Genomic DNA, 21,430 nt, shown 5'->3' with positions numbered 1-21,430 from the left:
TAGTGTCTCCCCTCAGTGATCCCTACTCCCCTCTGTGACTCCCAGCTCCCCTCCTCCTATCTGCCCCTAAGTGACCCCCCAGCTCTCCTGCTAGTGTCTACCTCTCACTGAGCCCCCATCTAATATTTCCCCCTCAGTGACCCCCAGTTCCCCTCCTAGTGTCTCCCCTCAGCGACCCCTGCTCTCCTCTGTGAATCCCAGCTCCCCTCCTCCTATCTGCCCCTCAGTGACCCCCCCAGCTCCCCTCCTAGTGTCTCCCCCTCACTGAGCCCCCATCTGATATCTCCCCCTCAGTGACCTCCCAGCTCCCCTGCTAGTGTCTCCCCGTCACTGAGCCCCATCTAATATCTCCCCCTCAGTGACCCCCCCAGCTCCCCTCCTAGTGTCTCTTCTCAGTGATCCCCCCCAGCTCCTCATCTAATATCTCCCCTCAGAGAACACCAGCTCCTCTCCTGGTGTCTCCTCCCCACTGAGCCCCAGATTCTCCCCTCCTCACCCCCGCGCGCCCCCAACTGTCCCTTTCCTGCAGGGGGCGCTGCGGGCCCCGGGGCGTCTCCCTCGACCCACCCGCACTGGGAGCAACCGCAGCGGCACTTCCGGTTTGGTGGCGGCTGCCGGAGCAGGGCCCGGGCGGAGCAGGCGGCGGCGGCTCGAGGAGCGGAGCGGCCGGGATGGCGGTGGACACGCGGCTCCTGGAGGGTCTGACCCTGTGTCAGCTCAACGAGCTGCTGGAGGACGAGGAGCAGCTGCAGGGCATGGCCCTGGGGATGGACGAGGTGAGCCGAGCGGAGCGGGAGGGGGCGCGGGAACGGGGGCTGGAGCTGAGGCGACGGGCCCGGGGCAGTGAGCGGGAGTCAGGCGGGGGGGCGGCGTGGCGTGGCGTTGTGAGGGGGGCTGACACTGCGGCGGGGAAGCTCGCAGCCCGACGAGAGCGCTATTGGGGGGGAAGGGCCCCGCTCCCCGCGGATCATGGGGGGGGGGCTGACACTGCGGCGGGGGGGCGGGCGGAAGGGACGTGGTGATGGTGGGGGTCGCGGGCCTGGGGGGGACCCTTCTTCGAGCTACTTCTCGTCCTGTCGCCAGGAAATCCCGCATGTTGGGGGGGGTCTGCCCCGGGCCTCCCCGCAGCCGAGGGGAGACAGTGACCCCCCGGGCCCGGCTCGGAGCTGCCTGAGCTCACTCTGGCTCCTGGCAGGTTGGGGGGGGGGGGTTTTTTGGGGGGGCCGCCCGGGGGGGGGGAAAGGGTTAGGCCCCTCCACCCAGGAGAGTGATTAATGGGGCAGGTTAAAGAAACATACTGTGCCCCTCCCCGGCCCAGGGATTGTGGGGATCCACCTCCCCTTTGCCTTTGCCGCTTTCCATCATAACTTGTTAAATGTGATGAGCCCCTGGGGTCCCAGCTTCCAGTCTTGGGGGCAGCTCTACGACCGTCCCCCTCCCCGACATTTTCACTGAGGAGCAGGTGACCTTTTTTCTCTTTATCTGAGTTGCCATGCTGCTGTGGGTTTGGTAATAAAACAGCGGATTAAATAAGGAACTTCTGGGTGTTGACTCTTTTCTGTCCCCTATTATAGCCTCTTTTGTTTGCTGGCAGTCTGTAAGGGGCGTTTCTGCTCTGTTATTCCTCAGTAGCTGGCTAGTACATAAAGCGCAAAGCCAGCCTAGCTACAGGTTTGAAATGTGGAAAGTACTCAACAGATCATTGTACTCAACTATAGAGACACCACTGTAGCAGAGATTGTAGCAGTCTTTCCATTAATACACCTCTTGTTTCCATGGTTTCTGTGCCTTGGGTATAAAAAAAATTGTGCTCTAGCATAAAACACATTTATGCTCTCAGTCTAAAAGCCACTGTTTTTTCAAGCTAACAGGAAAGAGAATTCTGTGTGATGCTGTGTGTATGCTGAATGCAGAAGAAAAAAATAGTTTGCGTTTTGATGCTTCTTTTTACATATTTGTTTTGTTAGTGTATTAGATCCTTAGTACATTTGGACTAGGTGTACTCTTAAAATTGATGTCTGTTAATATCTGTGTGAATACTGTAGTCTGGTATAAGGCTAATTCAGTTTTACAAAATCACAGGTCCTCCCACAGGATTTCACAGATGTTTCGGTTATGTGCATAACTTGAGATGAAGCCTCTTCATACATAAAATTATTAAAGAAGCATAGATGTACCAGAGAGCTAGTATATGTGCTCTTGTGTTCCTCACTAGATTTAGGATAGTACTTTAAAAGGGCCCAGTAATGCAGTGTAAAGCCATGGGAAGAAAGCTGGTGGCAGTTGAGAGATCTGCTTTAAAGAAAGAGCTTAAAGTTTTTCTTAGTTTATTTGCATGAACTCATATCCTTATGTACTTATCCTTATGCAGTCATAAGGGGCTGACACTGGTCTTGTTATATCATTCTGTTAAGGAAGTAACACAAATTGAAACATGTTCAAATGAGTTTGAAATAACTACTGTAGTGCACCCTGTTGTGCTTACCTGTTGCATTACATACTGCAAAATGCGAAATATGGAAATAAGTGAGTGATTTGGGGAGTGCCAGACTTACGTGAATTTCCTTTCTCCTGTGGGTTTGCCACTCGGTTTAGTGTTAAAGAAGCAGCATTTATTTCTTAGCTTTATTTCTGTAATAACCAGGGTGTGCAGAGATAACTTTGAGATTGTAATAGACTGTCAGTGTTCTCATGTGATCTAATGAAATCCTGTTACAGGCTAAATGTAAAGTGAATTCAACAGGATTATTCTTCAGTCTGAGATAATGGGCCAGGTTCTCATATGGCATAAATTGGTTTTGCACCTTTCAGTGGAATCTGACAATCTATGACAGTTGAGGATCTGGCCCATAGGGTGTGTAATTTTTTTCAGGTTGTACAGGTCAAAACTGAATGTGCATGTGGGAGACTAGCATGAGATAAAACTCTTTTCAGTCTGTAGAACTAGATGGTATTCTCAAGTTGATCCTATGGTTTTCCTCTTTAGTTGGCAAGAGAAACGTTTTAAATTGTAGAGTAAAGTTCCTCAGGCCTGAGGGAATATTTTGTGGTGTATGGAATGTATGGCTAGGTTTGACGGTATTCAGTGTTGGGCCAAAACACAGCTATGTTACTGTCTGCTATAGTATAGTCCTTTTTATTGTGTATATAGAGGCTTTACCAGAGTCCATTCAATTAAAAACAGATTTGCCCAATTCTGGAGTGGTTAACTCTTACTAATGAGTGCTGTCAAATGTCCCTTCTCTATTCTCAGCAGCACAGACCTGAAAATGGTGAAATCACAAATTTTAAAAGCTTGGATTTAACTGTGTGGCAGCTATCACATTGTGTTGCTTAAAGTTTTCTAACGTTCTGATGAAATTTGTCTTCCTCCAGTTATTTACTTTAACTTTTTTGAGTATCATTGGGTTTGCAATACAAGGTCTTGATCTAGCAATATTGTGCACATGAGTGGACCCCTGTACCCATGAGGAGACCAGGTGTCTTTAGTGGGGCTCCATACAGGCTTGGGGATCCATTCATATACATCGTGCTGCTGGGTTAAGCCTCGAGTCCCTAAAAGGAATAACTTAATTGAGCATGTTCATAAGTCATGCTTCCAGGTACATTTTGTTAAGATCATTTATATTTTTTTCACTGGCAAAATTTACTTGAGCTAATTACTCCGCATTTGACAAATCCTTTATTGTCCTTATTGTAAGAAGAACTCAGCTCATCATAGAGCAATATTCTGCTCACAATGGGGAGAAAGATTTGGGAAACCATTTGAATTTTTTAGCCTCTTCATTAAAGTGAATGTATTTCTAAGGTGCATTTTGGAGGGATTTCTATATATTGTTACATGTATGTACATGACAACTCTGTGAAAATGTCCTTAATGGCATAAGTGAGGTATAAGTGAGAATGTGCCAATGAAGAGTTTAAGCTACTTTCTCCCTTTGGCTGTGTCTACACTGCCACTTTCAATGCTAAAACTAGCTGTTCAGGGGTGTGGAAAAAAACCCCCTCTGAGCAACAAAAGTTTTAGCGCAGCAAAGCGCTAGTATAGACACAGCTTTATTGCTGGGAGCCACACTCCTGTTGATAAAGCTACCACTGCTCGTTTGGGGTGGTTATTTTTTTTATTGCTAGGAGAGCTCTCCCCCAGCGATAAAATGTGACTACACTGCCCATGTCACAGCGCTGCCGCAGCCATGCTGTAACATGGGCAGTGTAGACATACCCTTTGTAAGGTTATGTTTTTGAAGCCTGTAGGCTTTTAACACTTGAACAGAGAACATCTTATCTGTTAAATTGGCTTCCTTCCTCATTCTTCTAACTGGGCTCCTACTCTATTAAAGTTCTTCTGAATTTTATAAGCCTTTGGGTTTAATCTTTTAGTACATAAGTAATCTACGATATTAATCTTCATGGAATAACAGTAGTGTGTTTTCTTAAATCAGAGAATCTCAATGTGACAGATTTTGAACTGAGCTGAGCAGCTAGTGGCAGTGTGTGTATGATCTGAGTAATAGAAGATCCAGGAATCTTCTCAGGTTCCTTGTGAATATGGATTTTTCCCTTGGTACATGTGTTGGAACTATACATTAGTAACAGTGAACCATCATGATATTGAACTCTGCAGTTCTTTAAAATGTTACAAAGTGGAACTGGCGAAAGCAAACACTCTATGAATTTAAATATGTGAAATCAAGAAGCCAAAAATGTAATTTCCCCATCACCCCCATGACTTCAAAGTACAGTATGAGCACAGGGAAGTTTAAGTGTAGTCTTTTTCTCAAAAGCTGCTTGAAAGGAACTGGCTATAAAACTCAAGCTTAAACCAAGTAAATAGATGCCCAGGGTTTCTTGGATCTCTAATCCTGTTTTAAAACCACATTGTGTATGTGGTTATGTACTGTTTGGCTAACATGAAACTTAGTTAGAAAGTTAGTAATTAAATATGTCTACAACTACAGATTTTTTCTTAAGTGTCAAGTTAATAAATTGCCTCCATCTGACAAGCACAAATTACTGTTATTTGTGCTTTCTTCCTAATGTTAAAATGTTTCTGTTTATACCATATTTGCTGCCCTATATATTGTCATCTTTAATGTAATTCTAGTTACCACAAGAAAATAAATAATTTAAACTTTAATAAAGGCCTTATTTTGAAAGGTGAATTACATGTTATAAATAGGGCTATCAAGCAATAAAAAAAATTAATTGCAATTAATCATGTGATTAATTGCACTTTAAACAATAATAGAATACCATTATTTAAATATTTTGTATGTTTTCTAAATTTTCAAATACAGTTATTTCATTTACAAACACAAAATACAACGGGTACAGTGTTCGCTTTATATTTAGTTTTGATTACAGATATTTGCACTGGCACCTCCTTCATCTCGCCGGATCAAGAACTTCCCTCTCTGGCAATGGCAGACCTGGGGTAAATCAGTCCCACCCCACTCTGGGCAGTGTTTGTCCCCCACTTCTGTGCTCTTTTGGCTGTATTTCCTGGGTACGACTACGGGGTGATCCTCCACCAAACAAAAGGGGAATAGTCCCATACACATAAAAACAGAGGGTGATACCTTCCCCTGCCTCCTTAGTGGGGCTGGGTGTTGCTCTGTAGCCTGCCCTGGGGAGTCAGTTCTGCACTGAGCAGGCACTCAGGCTTGTCTGCTTCCCCTATGGGGAGGAGCACAGCCTCCCCTCCTGGAGAAGCTTATTTCCCTGCTGCCACTATCCTGGTAGCAGCTTGTCTCTCTCTCCCTCCTGGTTTTAAAAGGTCTCAGGTAGCCCTTAACTGGATCCAGGTGTTCCTAATTGACCTGAGGTAACCCCTTCTCAGCTTATAGAGAAGAGGGTCTTTATAGGGCTAACATATCTGCCCTCCCACACCCTCTTGCAGTCATCCGGCCTGACTTTGTCACAACTGTAAAAAAACAAGAGAGTATTTTTCAGTTCACCTAATACAAGTACAGTCGTGCAGGCTCTTTATCATGAAAGTTGAACTTACAAATGTAGAATCATGTACAAAAAAATATGCATTAAAAGATAAAACATTGTAAAATTTTAGAGCTGCAAGTCCACTCTGTCCTACTTCTTTTTCAGCCAGTCACTCAGACAAACAAGTTTGGTTATATTTACAGGAGATAATGCTGCCCCCTTCTTCTTTACAATGTCACCTGAAAGTGAGAACAGGTGTTCTCATGGCACTGTTGTAGATGGCATCGCAAGGTTAATTTTTTAATTGCAATTCATTTTTTGAGTAATCGCAGTTAACTCAAGCAATTAAATCGACAGCCCTAGTGATAAATACATATTTTGTAAACCATCCAGTTTTATAGTGTACATATAACTCACCAACACTGATCGACTCTCTTATACAGCCTCCTATGTAAGAAGGCTGATCTCTTTCCTCCTCTGTTCTAGTTCTCTCCCTTACTGTTCCAGGATTGATCCATCCCTCCAAGTTTGTTGAGCATCCCTCTGATGGTTGTACTCTTGTAGTGTTGCTGTACGTTTTGTTCCTAGTTTTAAAATATACGTAGTATGTAAATCTGTTCCAATTCTCATAACTATATAATGCTTTTTACCCCCTGAAATTCACAAGTTAATCTCCCAGCAAACTCAGGCAAAGTGGACTAAAATGTCCACAAATATGATAACTGTTTCAGCTTCCGTTAATCTATTTATCAGTTGCTTAGTAAAATAGTTTTCTATCGTTTGTTCTAGGTTTTGTTTATAAAACTGCTAACAGGCAGCTTATACATTTTCTTATTCAGTTATAGTGTACCCCAAAATGTGCTGGTTGCATCACAGACAAATAAGACAGTGTACTTTCCTCAGAGACTTTGTACTTCTCTTCACTGTAGTGTCACCAATGCAGTTGTGCCTGTGGGAGCACTAGTGAAGACTGATAGCAGATATTTTTACCACTGTCGTCTAGATCATTGAAACACTGGCCAGGAGGGAAGACTGGCGTGCATCTGCGCTTATTTATAGTCTGCTTTACGGGGCTCATTGCCATAGTATTTTCTTACATATAATTTTACTCTTGCAACACTCCAGTGAGGTAGTTATCCCCAGTCTATACATAAGAAATGTTAGGTTTACGTAATTTGCTCTTTCTCACTTAAGAAGTCAGTGACAGAGGGTACATCTACACCACGGGATTATTCCGATTTTACATAAACCAGTTTTATAAAACAGATTGTATAAAGGCGAGTGCATGCGGCCAGTAACTAGGCACATTATTCGGCGGTGTGGCGTATGGTCGAGTAGAAAGTGTCGATTCGCGGAGTAGCGTCACGTGGTACCATATGCCAAGCTATCACTAGTCCACAGTTCTCTGTCCCTTAGTTTGGTTTGAGGCCAGTGCTGTGGGCAAAAATCATGGTTCGCGAGTGGTCGCGTAAATTCGCTAGTATGTCTCCTCGGGAAGCAAGCGACATCATTTCGCTTTTTCCCTGATGCCTGGCAGACCACTATGCACAGAACTGGAGACCGTTCAGCTTTTTTTTACATCAACGAAGTGTACGTGGCCGACAAGCGATACTGCAGCGCTACACACAGCATTCCTGCTTTTGCATGATCAGAGACGGTCCATCGTTCTGTACGTGCTGCCAGAGTAAATGGCAAGAGATGAGATTCTGTCCCTCTGTATGTCTGCGCTAATGGGTCCACTGCTAGGTCAGCCGATGGCGCGAAAGCAAGAATGACCCGGTAATCCCTCTTTAGGTTCTTAAATGAGTCAGTCCTGCCTAACTATGGTAGTGTACTACAGAGACCAGTGTACAGAGACACAGTGCCTGTGTCAATCCTGCGTAATTGACTAATGCCATTCACGAGGGGCCCTGAACAACCCACCTTGTACGCTTCTTCCCCCAACCTTCGCGGCTACCATGGCAGTGTCCCCCCAATTTTGTCAGAAGTAATAAGAAGCAGAATAAGACAGTGAGCTGGGAATAGATGGGACAGCCTGGTGCTATAAGTTCCAGCAGGACTTAGCAGGTGCGGGTGAAGACCAGCATGCACTGCTATGACAGTCCAGCCAGACAGATACTTTCTTACACAGAGAGGAGGGGCTGTGGCACTCGCCCCAGTTGCTATGATAGAGACGTTACCAGCCTGTTCGTACCATTCACTGGAGCCGGAGCATTCCTATTTTTACCCCTAGCCCGACGCTCACCTGAAGCACAGGAGCACTACGGCGTTGATACAAGGACGATTCAGTGCCTACGTGCACATCTCCACCAGGAGGGAGAGGACGAATATGCGCTTCACTGCTGCAGCCCCAACGACACGATTATAATCAACCCCCCAAGGAACGCCCCACCTTTTTACAAACAAACACACACCAAACGCCACTAACAAACATCCCCCCCCACAAAACGCTGACATAACCCATATTCACCAACCACAAACAAAGCGCATCAATCAACATCTAGAACTCATATGGTCTCAGAGCATCGTGACTGATCGGTGAATTTGAAGAACATCAAGAAACGTTTCTTTCCTTTTCTTCACGTGGTGGTGGGCGGAGAGTAAAATGAGAGCTATTCCCTGACACGGCGACAATAGTTTGAACACAGCATAATGCGAGCTCCTGCATAAGAATGCATACTTTCAGGAGACTGCTGTGGATTGGATAGTGGGTCCTTGTTCAAGTACCATCTCCCTCAATGGGCGGTCCTTTTTAGTCTCTGTTTCGCTTGTCACTTGTCATGCAGCCTGTTAGCGCCTGGAGATGTTTTTTTTCAACGCTGCATTTGCGTTCTTCTGTACAGAGCTCTGATGAACAGATTTGTTTTAATACAAGCGATCAGATGCCAGTATCTCCATACGTTCCATGATGCTGAGTCTTTTTGGATTTGGACGATCGACTCACGTGCTAATATCCAGGCTCCGCTGGATTCAACGGAAGATGAAATCAAACATTTCGCGGGTTTCGCAGTATTACCTGCACACATCGAGTTTTCAGTATTGCTGTCAGAGCAGTCACAGTGAGTGCACGTGAGTCCCCGGAGGCCAATACGGTCAATTTGCGGCCACACTAACCCTAATCCAATATGGTAATACCGATTTTAGCGCTACTCCTCTCGTCGGGGAGGAGTACAGAAACCAATTTAATGAGCCCTTTATACCGATATAAAGGGCCTTGTAGTGTGGACGGGTACAGCGTTAAATCAGTTTAACGCTGCTAAAATCGGTTTAAATGCATAGTGTAGACCAGGCCAGAGACAGGAATTGAGCCTGGTCTCTTGAGTTCTACTCCATAGACTTAACCAACACCACTATCCTTTGGTTCATATTTTCAGGCTGCTGTTACTGCTCTTTCGGCAGAACTTGGACCTTAGTTATACCACCCTGAAAGACAGGAGGCAGAAGAACAGATGCCTCACTGTTTCTTTAACAACTAATCTTTGCAATTTTGGAGAGAGATGTATTAAAGTTTAAACTCAAATTGGTATATTTTGGGATAGTTCCATATAATATAAATAAATCAATACTAAATCTAAATAAGATGTCAGAAACAATCCAGAGAAAATTTATGCTAAATATCAACAATAACCTGATGATTTAGTTCTGTGGGACAGGTACTGTCATCTTTTATCTATTTTTTACAGCACCTAGCCCAAGAGGTCTTGACCTGCTTGGGCCTCAGTGCAACTGCAGTGTGAATGTTACATATTAATCAGCCAGACTCTGCTGTTGTAGGTTTTTGATCCATGCATCTCATCCCATCGTACGTATTTGGGTGAATGCTTGAATTCTGTGCTACTTGACAGAGTTTATATATTATCACTGAAACAAAGTGAATAATTTTTGTAACGTATAGAGGCTGCGGGAGATTGCTTCAGTCTGCCTTTCCCACAAGGCCCTAAAATCTAATATATTCAATCTTTTGGAGCAAGGATTTTGAGTGCAGCAAGAAGAGAGGGATTGTAGCTTTAAATACAGTATGTTCAGAGTATAATATCATCTGAGTCTGATGTTAAGGGAAAATGTGCCTCTTTCTATTAACTTAATCAACAAGTTGAATAAAAAAGCACTTCAGTGATGTATTTCAGTGCGTAAATTTAAGTTAACATTTTCCCTCCACCTAACAATGAATATATGACAAAGGATTTTTGTTTAGTATGAACTCAGAGGAACATATTAGTTGTTGCTTTCAGTAGATTATCTAAAGCTAGACTCTCTGGATCTCCACTTAGTTGTTGTGAAAATAGTGGGGGATACAAAATGAGGAGGAAAAACTATGGGGAAAGTCCTCATCCTTTAGGTTCAAATTTGAAAAGTGAGAGTAGTAATTGCTAGTGTTGCAGTATGCTGCAGGTGCAGCATTTTAGAGCAAGTAAAACTATGATCATATCAATTTCACTTTATGACACAAGTCCTAAGTGTACTCATGCACTGAAACACTGGTATTATGAAAAGACAGAGGGTGCAGAACTGGTAGTCAGTGCTGGTTCAATGGACTTCAGTTGGTAAAAATAAAGGAAACCTGCCAAAATACCAACATGTATCTTAGAAATCTGGACTACCAACTTGTTCATAAGTATGAACTTTGCTCTTGCTTTTCTGAAATACTCTTTGGCTATGTTTACACTAAAGCATTTTTGCTACAATTTCCCACTGGTAATAAAATGCCAGCAGCAGCTAGATCTTTGTCTACACTAGAGCTCCTACCAGTGATACCACCAGGTCTGGTGGTAGCAGAGTGGGAGTTACTTTGCTAAATGTCTCCAGTGTAGACAAAACCTTGGATGCAAGGAGGTTAAGTCAGTTGCTATGAAAATAATTTTCATATAAGAAATTGTCACATTTGGGCAATTTTCTTTCAACACAGTTAAATCTACATACCTATAGGGCTGGCTCCAGGGGTTTTGCCGCCCCAAGCAGCCAAAATAAATAAATTAAAAAAAAGCCGCAATCACGATTGCAATCTGCGGCAATTCAGCCGGAGGTCCTTTGCTCTAAGCGGAAGTGAGGGACCCTCCACCGAATTGCCGCCGAATACTTAAAAGTGCCGCCCCACTCCGCAGTTGCCGCCCCAAGCACCTGCTTGATAAGCTGGTGCCTGGAGCTGGCCCTGCATGCCTATTTGATAAGTATGTCTTGTTTCCTAACATACTTACACAACTCCTTGTGTTTTATGTGTAAACTCTGCCTTTTAACCAAGTTTTAACCAAATTTTAAGACACTAAAATTCCTTGACCATTTAAACACTTACTGAAAGAATATTTTACTAATCAAATAGTCAAAATGTGCGGTTCTGCTCTAAGGAAGACTTAGCACTGTCTTAACATAACTTCTTATTTTGGCTGTTTTCTTTTTTGTTTGTACAATAGTGGCAAAAGTAAAGACAGGGCAAAATGTGGGAGTATTAGGGTATGTGGGGTTCGGAAGGGAAGCCTCAAATTAGTGTATGAGAGTTAAATATAAAGCAGGTTAAGGGCTGCAGCTTGGAACATTTTTTTGTGAATTTATAATTCACTGAAAATAAGGATTTTTAATGGAAATGCTGACAGTGTATTTACTGTGTTGCCTGCCAATGCAAGATTATAATTATGGTAGGATTTGCCAGACTTTGTGGCTAGCTGGGGTTAGTCTCATTCAGACCTTGCATTACAATAGGTATCTGGTTTGGAATTGTTCCCTTAGGAACACACATTCTAAAACTAAACTACACAGTAACTGACCACCATTGCACCACACAAATGAGTCTTGGAGTATCTCTTTTGTAAACCAGTGTTTTTAAGTGTTGAACAAGCTTCTTTGGCATGGCAGCAAAATCAGGGTTTTGATCTTTTAAAAAAATATATGCGTAGGTATGTGTGACCACGATTTCAGTTTCTTGCCACATAGTCTTGTGCCTTTATAATTATATATATTTAGTTTCAGAATGACCCACTCAGCATTACGCAATCCCTCTGTCATTAGGTTCCTCTTCTGATTAGCTCAGTATTGTTGCACTGAATGTTCAGTGGAATGTGGTTAAATCTCAAGTAGTTAAATTAGAAAGCTGAGTTTAGATTCCCCCCTCTCAGGTGGTACTGTCTTGTTGCCAATTCTGACCAGCGCTCTGCATCTGTGCTTCAAATTGCACATTGAAATTTTTATCTTAACTTTCATTAAGGTACTCTACCAATCCCATGGGCAATTCTGCAAGTGTTTTATGAGCTGCTGGTTTGTTTCATTTGGATTTAACTGTTTGTCTGTACTTGGATTATGTACTTAAAAATTAATGCTTGTAGTTTGTGTCTTAATTTCCAGATTTGATCTATACTGAGCAAATCTCAGAGGGAAGGCTCACATACAAGTATCTGAAAGACGCATTCCTCCCTGCTGGTTGAAAAGGGATCTGAGGGAGATTGCTTGAGACAGTTTTTGGTTTCGTGCAGCATATTTAAAAGTCAAACTGTTACTTCAATTTGCACTCAGTTTACATAGTGGGAGGGCTTCCCTTAAACATCCCATTTCTTTCAGCTGAAGGTCTTCAGTTGGCTTTGGTGATCTTCCTTTAGCTGACCCCTCTTTGCTGTACTGTCCTGATGTCTAACACAGGCCACGTCTAGACTACACGCCGGATCAGCGCATTAAAATCGATTGCTCGGGGATCGAAATATCGCGTCTGGTCTGGACGCGATATCTCGATCCCAGAGCATGCTTAGATCGATTCCGGAACTCCAGCTAGACGACTGGACTTCCGGATTCGACACAGCGAGCCGCACGGATCGATCCCGCGCGGTGAAGACAGGTGAGTAAATTGATTTTAGATATTCGATTTCAGCTACGCTATTCTCGTAGCTGAAATTGCGTATCTAAAATCGATTTAATCTCGTAGTGTAGACCTGGCCACAGTATAAAACAGCCCCACAGTTGATCAAGGAAATGTATTTGGGATTGCTATTCACTTTAAAATAAAGGGATCATTTAATTTATTGGTCTAATAGTGAAAGTAGACAGGCCTAAAGAAGTTACACATTTTTACATGAGATGTGTTTTGCTTCTATTAGACTTGTATATAAACTGTCTTGTGTGTCTGTCTTTTTTTGCAATAACTACAGAAATTGGAGCTATATTTTACATGGATACAAACATTTTCGTAACATGATTTAATATAAACATAGTCATGTTTAACGTATAATACCATGAGAAGACTTGTTCAGCTTGTATTAAAAATGAAGGTTGGTAATTTGCATCTTGACTGATCAAAGATGAAGAATGTCAGCTAAACTGTTCTGTTAGCTGGGAGAGAGTTGTGCTTTTCCACATGGTCAGAGAACATCCCAGGCAGGAAAATAACCTAGTATTCTGATTTGTAGCATTTGTATTTCCATTTTAAACCCATCTAGAATGCATTCTGGTTCAGGCCATTCTTTTCCTCCTTTCTTTTCTCTCTCTGCCTGCAAACACCTCCAGTTGTACACACCTGTGACATCCACTGAGGTGAAAAGAGAAGTTGAGGTTTCTCAAGAATATACTTCCACCTGAAAACCCAGGCTGAAGATCCTTAGGTGATCTTTTTTTCATATATTATGGAAGATAATATTTGAGATTCTCAAAGGTTTAGTAACTTTGTCTTTCTCTTCACTGGAGAAACTTCTAGATTTACTAAGGCTTGGTTTATACTTAAAAGTTTTGCTGGCTTACCTATGTCAGTTATGAGTATGGAAAAATCACACCGCTAATCCATTTAGATATGCCCAAAAAGCTCTAGTCTGGGCATAGTATAGCTTATTTTGTATGAAGAACTGGTATAAGCTGTAGCAGCAATAACTATCTCCCCATCTAGGAGGCTTTTCTAGTACAGTGACATTGGCAAACCCTTTCTAGTGTAGAGAAAGCTTAATTGTGGAGACTAATTGGAAGAAAATGAGTGTTCTGTTATTAGTTTAGAACATTCACAGCTTATTTTGCAGGTTTTTATAATGCTAAACAATGCAGTTCTTGAATCTGTTTCTTCTGAATTAAATAAAATAACCTTAATTAACATTGCAATATATTGACCAAAACAGTGTTTTTAATCTTAATTGTAAAATTGTTTAACTTACTTTACATTCTTTGGAGGTGGACAAAATTGAGGTTGGACTTCATTCAGCTTACCATTTTTGTAAAAACTGAGACATTATGAAACATTAAGGAAAGTAAAGATTACTTAAGTCGTAGTGTTTGATATGATGATAAACACCAATCATGTTCACCCTCTATAGGAAATTTGTCCTTGTTAGAGATGTAACGTAAAACGGGATGAGTCACTGTTGTCATTCTTCAAAGGGTCATAGACAAAGCCTACTTTTGTGGCAGAACCTCACAACTTAGCTATTTTGTGGATGGTACAATTTGAGGCTGATTCTGATAAGTGTGTGCAATTTGGAGACAGCCTTTTATGCTAATGCATTCCCTCAGTGTTTACATTTATCTTCACACCACGTTCATGGGATAATCGGGTATTATCCATGATGTACAGTTGGAGAAAGATGAACAGTCTGAGACATGAGAGTTAGCTGAATTGCCCAAGGCCACTCAGGGAACATCTACACAGCCAGTGGCAGCCCTCAGCATCAAGCGCCAAGCCCAGGTCGACTAACTCAAGCTCTTGGGGCTCACACTCTGGCTCTAAAAACTGTACTTTTAAGTTGCAGTTTAGGCTCTGAAGCCCAGCCCTCTCCCTGGACTTCAGAGCTCGAGGCCGAGCCTCAATGTCTACCCTACTATTTTTAGTACTGCAGTGTGAGCCCTGGAAGCCTGAGTCTGTCAACCTGGGCTCGGGGACTTATTGCCATGGGTTGTGTAGACCTAAGTGAATCAGTGCCAAAGCCGGGATTAGAACTTGGGGCCCTCCAGCTTTGTCTCCTGACTTCTTCATTCAGACTATGCTTGCTCCCAGCATTTATAATTTAATTGTGTTCTCCAAGGTAACATAAAGACTATTGCAGGGTTGGGCATTTGACCTCTCCAAAAATTATTGTTCAAATATTTTAAAGCACTAATTTATTAGAACAGTAACAAAAAAGAGTAAGTCTCTGTTCTCCAGTAGGCTTAGCCTTAGATATTTGTGCCTAATCAAGTAACCAAATTACTGAATGTGTTGTTTTTAACTCGGAAAAACATGAAGCTCAGTGAAATGAAGTTCTAAAAAATGAAACAATGACACCATGATGCAATCAGAAATGGAGTCCGCCACCTACAATATTTCGACTGCTGTCGAAATATTTGACTGGTCAGTTGACTGAATTGCCAAATCTACTAATACTTAAATTGGCTTGTGTGTCAGCCACTGGGAATGGGGGCAGGTTTTGAAATGGAGAATATTTCTTCGTTACACAACAGTGGTAGGGCAGCCTGTGAGGCTCAGAAAGTGAAATCCTAGAATCTAGAACTGGAAAAGACCTGTTAGTTTATCCAATCTGTCATCTGCGTGCCAAAACCAGTTCGTTTCCTTTTGTACATTTGCTGTAGTTTTGTCTAGTGTTAAACATGCCAAAGATGGAGCCTCTACTCCTTGAAAACAACAAGGAGTCCAGTGGCACCTTAAAGACTAACAGATTTATTTGGGCATAAACGAAAGCTTATGCCCAAATAAATCTGTTAGTCTTTAAGGTGCCACCGGACTCCTTGTTGTTTTTGTGGATACAGACTAACATAGCTACCTCCTGATACTCTCTACTCCTTGAGAAAGCGTTTCACAGCCTGCTCTCACTAAGAAGATTTTATTCCTTTCTTAATTTTTTTCCTTTTCCTAATTTTACTTCCTTTATTTCACTAATAAATATTTCACTTTTCCTCCTGATGTTTACACTTTACAGCTATTTGTAGATTTTTGTCTCCTTTATCCCACTGGGTGTTGCTTAGCTATGTTATATGTATTTAACAGTTGACCAACCTGAATTATAGCCACCCTTACAGATACACAATCCCTAGATTTGATTGTAAATTGGTGTAATTGGGGAAGACCTTTGTCTAACTATTCCATTGGTGAGGTGAGGGAGGGAAACATTTTATATTTTGTTTGGTCCCTGTATATACAATGTGCTGTGTTCCCCTCCATTTCCTATTTCTTTAGCAGATATCTAAGCTGTTAAGAGTTCTGCTGATGGTAGATGTGTTGATAGGAAACTGATAAGGTTGTATAAATTAGGCTGTTAACTAAGAACAGACGTAGTTTTTTTCAGTTCCATTCAAAACCCAGGGGAGGGCAGGCAAAGAGGGTAGAGTGATGTTGAACAAATGGAATCTGGCAAAATTGGGGTTGGGGGAAAGGGGGAGAACTTATTTTCAAGCTTTTAAGAATGACAAACCATGGCAGGAGGTGTTTTGCAGTGCTTTAGGTGGCAAGATGAGGACGAACAATTGGAAGCAACCATGAAATATTAGACAGTCTTTAGCACTGGATTTGGGTAGAAGTGATTCCCCCCCCACACACTTCAGGGACTGGAGTGCATAAGGTTGAAAATATGTGGTTGGGACTTGCTGCCCTTTATTCTGGGAAAATCCTCTGAAAGTAAAACAAAATGACAAATTCAGTTTGTCCTAAATTGAAAGAAATAACTTGAGTTTTGGATCCATATCACCGTTGACTTACTGGTGTGCTGAGTGAGTGAGATGGGTCAGGTAGAGGAGTACAAAAAATAAGGGCAATATATAGCTCTTACTATACCTCAAGTACACCTCTACCCCTTTATAACGCCACCCATTATAACACGAATTTGGATATAACGTGGTAAAGCAGCGCTCCAGGAGGGCGGGGATGTGCACTCCGGCATATCAAATCAAGTTCACTATAATGTGGTAAGATTTTTTGGCTCCCAAGGACAGTGTTATATCAGGGTAGAGGTGTACTAAGGATGATATGCATATTAAATACAGCATTAGGCAGTGTTTGGAAGTTGGCAGATTAAAGCATTTCATACAATCCAGAGCCTTTCAAAAGGAAACAATTACTTCTGAAGACATTGTTGACACTGCCCTTAGTGCTTTGAAAATAAACATTCTTTTTATTTCGATGCAGTCTGAGCACAGGACTGGAGGCTAGGAACACTTGGCTTCTGATCCTAGTTCCCTCTGTGGCATGGAGCAGGTCCCTTGAACTCCCAGCTTTCCCATCTCAGAAATAGGGAATTTCATACATACATACCAACTTCAGAGATGTTTCTGAGGATTCATTAATGTATAGACAATGTTTTGAAGATAGAAAGTGGTGTATAAATGCCAAAGTACTGTGAGCCAGGTTCTTCCATCCTTTCTAATGTTTAGTAGTATTGTATTCCACAAGCATCCTTACTGAATTAAATGGGATTCATCTTAATTAAGGTAGTACTATCAGTGAATAATATTAGTATAATCTGTTTTTTATAATAAAAGGTGGTTTTGGTCTTGGTGCTGGGGATCACGTGTTCTTAGTCATTGGCATCCTGTCCTGGAAGGAGTCCGTTGGCCTGACTGTTAAAAGTATCTGTCTATCTCTGTATAACATGACTGCACAAAATACTACGTGTAGGTGTGTTTACAGCACTTTACAAAATATAGGCATTGTATCTGTTGGTCTTGAAAGATTTAGTCCCTCTACCAATGCAGTTTAATTAATAATACCAAGTGTTAGTCTGCATGCACACTAGCATATGGGAGAACTACATGTTAAACTAGGAAATGAGCAGACGTTGGCACAAAGTCTATACAAAAGGCAGATGAGAGGAAGGAAGCAGCAGCTAAAATAAACAGATGGGTGGACGAGGTGGAAATATTAAGGAGTAAAACTGATAACATGGGAAGGATTAGGGAGAGAACAATAAACAAAAGTTAAGTGGAAAAACTTGCATAATTAAAAAAAAAAACACCAAAACCCAAACAATCCAGTAATAAGGTCGCTCTGGGGACAGAGACTTACAGATGAGTTTAATTCAAAGAAAAGGAGAAGGGAAACCAGAAGTCATGTATGCAGAGAGATTTTTTGGCAGTTTCAGCTTAACCAAACATTTTAGGAACGCAGACGCTAAAGGGAGCTAATATATTTAAACCTTTTAGGTAACAGAAGTGGAAGTTGTAATTTTATTATTAATTCTATCTTCATTGGGTAAGCAAAGTGAGGTTTAATGCTCAGCTTGATGATCTGTGTGTTGCAACTGATCAATTCCAGAATTTCAGGGAGTGACCAGAACCCTATTGATTTGGGGGAAAGGGGAAAAGGAAGGACACTTGTGGCCCCCGGCATCTGGTTAACAAAACCAGCCACTTCAGCCACTTCTATAGTTGTCCATGGATCAACGAGTCTCTTAATGGCAGCCATTAACGTGTTCCAGCATAGCAGTACCTCCATCTTAGCTCTGCCTGTTCTCCCAATATAGTTTTAAACTGACACCCTGAAAGAAAGGAAAAATATGGGGGGATCGGGGACACAGAGAGCTCCTGATGTAGGGGAGAGTGAGGCCCTGGCATGGGGGTGAGGGGAAGGAGGGATGGGAACACATGGAGCTCTTGGCATGGGTGAAAAGGCCGTACGCAAAATCCCTAGTGGGGAGAGATAAGACAATAGTTTGGAGGAAGGTAGACATGGGGAATGCAGAGAGAAGAATGAATGGGAGCCAAAGGGTTGAGGGAATGAGCTTCTGGCATGGTGAGGGAATGTAGAATTGGGAGAGACAGAGCCCCTGTGATCTGGTGGAGTGAATGAGGGGAGACAGAGCCCCTGCGGGGCACACAGATCCCTTGGTATGAGGGAGTGGGTCTGAAGGCTGCAGGGAGTCTGAAACAGAAGGGATAGGAGAGTGGCACACAGGTCACTTGTCGGGTGAGGAGAATGGCGAGATGCATGGAGCCTCTGGTGTTTGCAGTGCACTCACACTTAGCCCTTCGAAGGAACAAAGTGTGCAACTCTCTAATATAAAGCTGATCAGAATTTAAAGAGGGAGCACATTGGTAGTGTGGAGAATCAGCTTGAGGACTGATTAGTCAACAAAGTGCAGTGTGGTGAATCTGCTCCTGCTCTTCTCCTTATGGTGTGGAGCATCTGGGTCACAGTTCTGTGACAGTTGGAGGAGAGATCACAGAGGCAGGAGGAGCATAAATACTGAAAGCTGTTGGGGAGCGGACTAGGGACCTTGGGCTGATAGAGTCTTAGCCCAGAATTGCCTACAGTGTTTGCGTGAGGCATGATGCACCTTGTGGTATGCTACCAGGGATTATTTCACAAGGGACACTGGTGTACCACTGCACTCCCAAATTTACCATGGATGCAAAATCTTCCTATCAAAAGGCACAAGAGGATGAAGAAATAAATAATATTTCTTGTGAGAATAAATAGTGCAGGATGATAGACACTGTGTTAGTCTAGCAGGCAAAGAACACAAACTACTGAAAGTTGTAGAGATCTTTCATTGGGTTAAGTAGTAAAGGCAAGTGTCAGAGAATCAGTCCCCCTGGCGGGCCATGGGAAAAGAGTACCGTGGTTTTGATTCAGACTGAACAGCTGAAATAAAATCTCTTCCATGTTTCCCTTTTGATGTCTGAATCTTGTTTTGAAGTCTAAATTGAAATCCTGCCCAGGCAGCCTTTCCCACAATGCTCTGCTTTCCCAAAGTCTCACGAAGACTTTCTTGAAAAATTACTGGTTTGAACAAACTTGGAATCTCCTACAGTGGTCTTTGTTTCTTGCTTTTTGAGAGCTGGCCCTTCATTCTTTGAGAACAGCATCATTCAAACTAGGATGTGTCAATTGGAAGGATTAAACTGGAAAAAAAAACAACTTTTGCCCATAACCCAGGATTGCTTTATTAACACTATTTGGGAACAATGTGTAGGAGAGGGAACCATAAAGGAAGCAATTACTGATTTTTGCTTTTCAGTAATAGAGGAAGGATGGAATATTTTGCACTCAGTTTACATCTTTTATTCTGGGATCTCAACACATTTTACAAAAAAGCCTTGCTTTACCCTTCAGCGATCACCATTTTAAAGAGGGAGAAATTTATGCACATAGATTAGATTACTTGTAAGAGGACACACTGTGAGTCAGTGTAGCCTGGAATAGAACATAAAACTCTGCACTCACAATCCTGTGACTTGACAAGTAGACCAGACGTTGTTCACATAGATTTAGAATTGGGATTAGAATAAATTCTTCAAATGATGAAATGCACACATACTCTCACTTCCTTGCAGATATTTTCTGAATAAACTCCCCAAAAGCTCTGTCTACTGGTGGGAAGACTGGGCTAGCCACAACCATATTCAGAATATCAAACCTGGCTCTTTCAGGAATGTAGCGAGAGCTAGAACTATTCCAGTTTCTACTTAGGTCCGTGATTTAAGAATTTAAATTAAAAAAAAAACTGTACTTGCAAAAACCCACCAGTATCAGTGATTCCTCCTCCCCTTTGCAAAAAAGAGGGGGAAAAAAATGTGCATCTCCTATGGTTCTCTTCTCCAAAGCATGAGTGCCTCCCAAGTATTTAAAAATAAAAACTACTATATTCGTCATCATTTTCGTCACTTTGTGCCAGAGACAACAATTTCATAAGCTTTCTGCTTATGTCTGAAGGAAGTGAAAGCAAAATCAAAGAAATAAATCTTTCATTTCATTCTGAAAGTGATTGGTTCCACTCTTATGTCCTGTGGTAGAGATTTCCATAGGTGCAGTTCCTTTTAAGTTTGTCTCCAGCATTCATGAGCCTCTCCCACAATAGTCCTTTCTATTGTAGGCATTTCTAATATGCTCCTCGCCACATATAGCTTACCTGTGTCTTCTAGAGCTGCTTTGTTACTTTTTGAGCATAAGGCTAAAGGACAGTTTTTGAAATGGATTTTCATACTAGACTGGACAGAGCACAGAAGATACGGTGGGAAACAAATCTACAATGGTTGGAATAAGGGTTGCACAAGATTACCTAATAGGTCTTTCCCATCTTTAGTTTTTTGCTTACTATGCATTGTCCAAAACTATCAGCATCTGTTTAGGATCTGATTCAGTGGTGATGAGGATGACTCAAGACAGTTTGGATTTTGCTGCTCGGTCAAATTTATAGAAGTCTTGTGTTGTCTGTATAGAATCAGTATTTGTCTAATATATCATTGTCTCATTATACCTTATATATCTTTCTTTTGCAGGCCCAGAATGTTCAGCTTAGCAAGGAAATGACTCTTGCCAGCAACCGTAGTCTGGCTGAGGGCAATCTTTTGTACCAACCAAAACTGGACTCTCTGAAAACAAGTTTGAACCAGAAATATCAGGAGCTGCAGGTTCTTTTTGAAACATATCAGATCAAGAAAACCAAGCTAGGTATAACATGTTCTTGTGGTTCTATATCTCCTATTTTCCGGTACTTTTCTCTCTTGTTCTAAAATATGGATAGATATACTCTCTCTTTTCTGATGCATGTCCTTAATTCTCAGCTGTGTGAATACAGAATATCAGTGTGTGTAAAAGAACTGAAGTGTC

At 42.1% G+C, this 21,430-nt stretch overlaps 1 protein-coding gene across 1 annotated transcript in view; it reads left to right on the top strand.

Moving 5' to 3' along the window:
- The first annotated feature begins 595 nt into the window (after positions 1-595).
- Positions 596-21,430, top strand: part of VPS37B (VPS37B subunit of ESCRT-I) — a 33,667-nt gene continuing 12,832 nt past the window's right edge. The window contains exons 1-2 of the mRNA XM_032800720.2: positions 596-776; positions 21,100-21,271. Coding sequence (XP_032656611.1) covers positions 672-776; positions 21,100-21,271 — 277 coding nt within the window. The 5' untranslated portion in view covers positions 596-671. The remainder of the gene's footprint in view (positions 777-21,099; positions 21,272-21,430) is intronic.

Source organism: Chelonoidis abingdonii, chromosome 22 (assembly GCF_003597395.2).
Source record: "Chelonoidis abingdonii isolate Lonesome George chromosome 22, CheloAbing_2.0, whole genome shotgun sequence".
Taxonomy (NCBI): Eukaryota; Metazoa; Chordata; order Testudines; family Testudinidae; genus Chelonoidis; species Chelonoidis abingdonii.
This window is presented reverse-complemented; position numbering and strand designations above follow the sequence as displayed.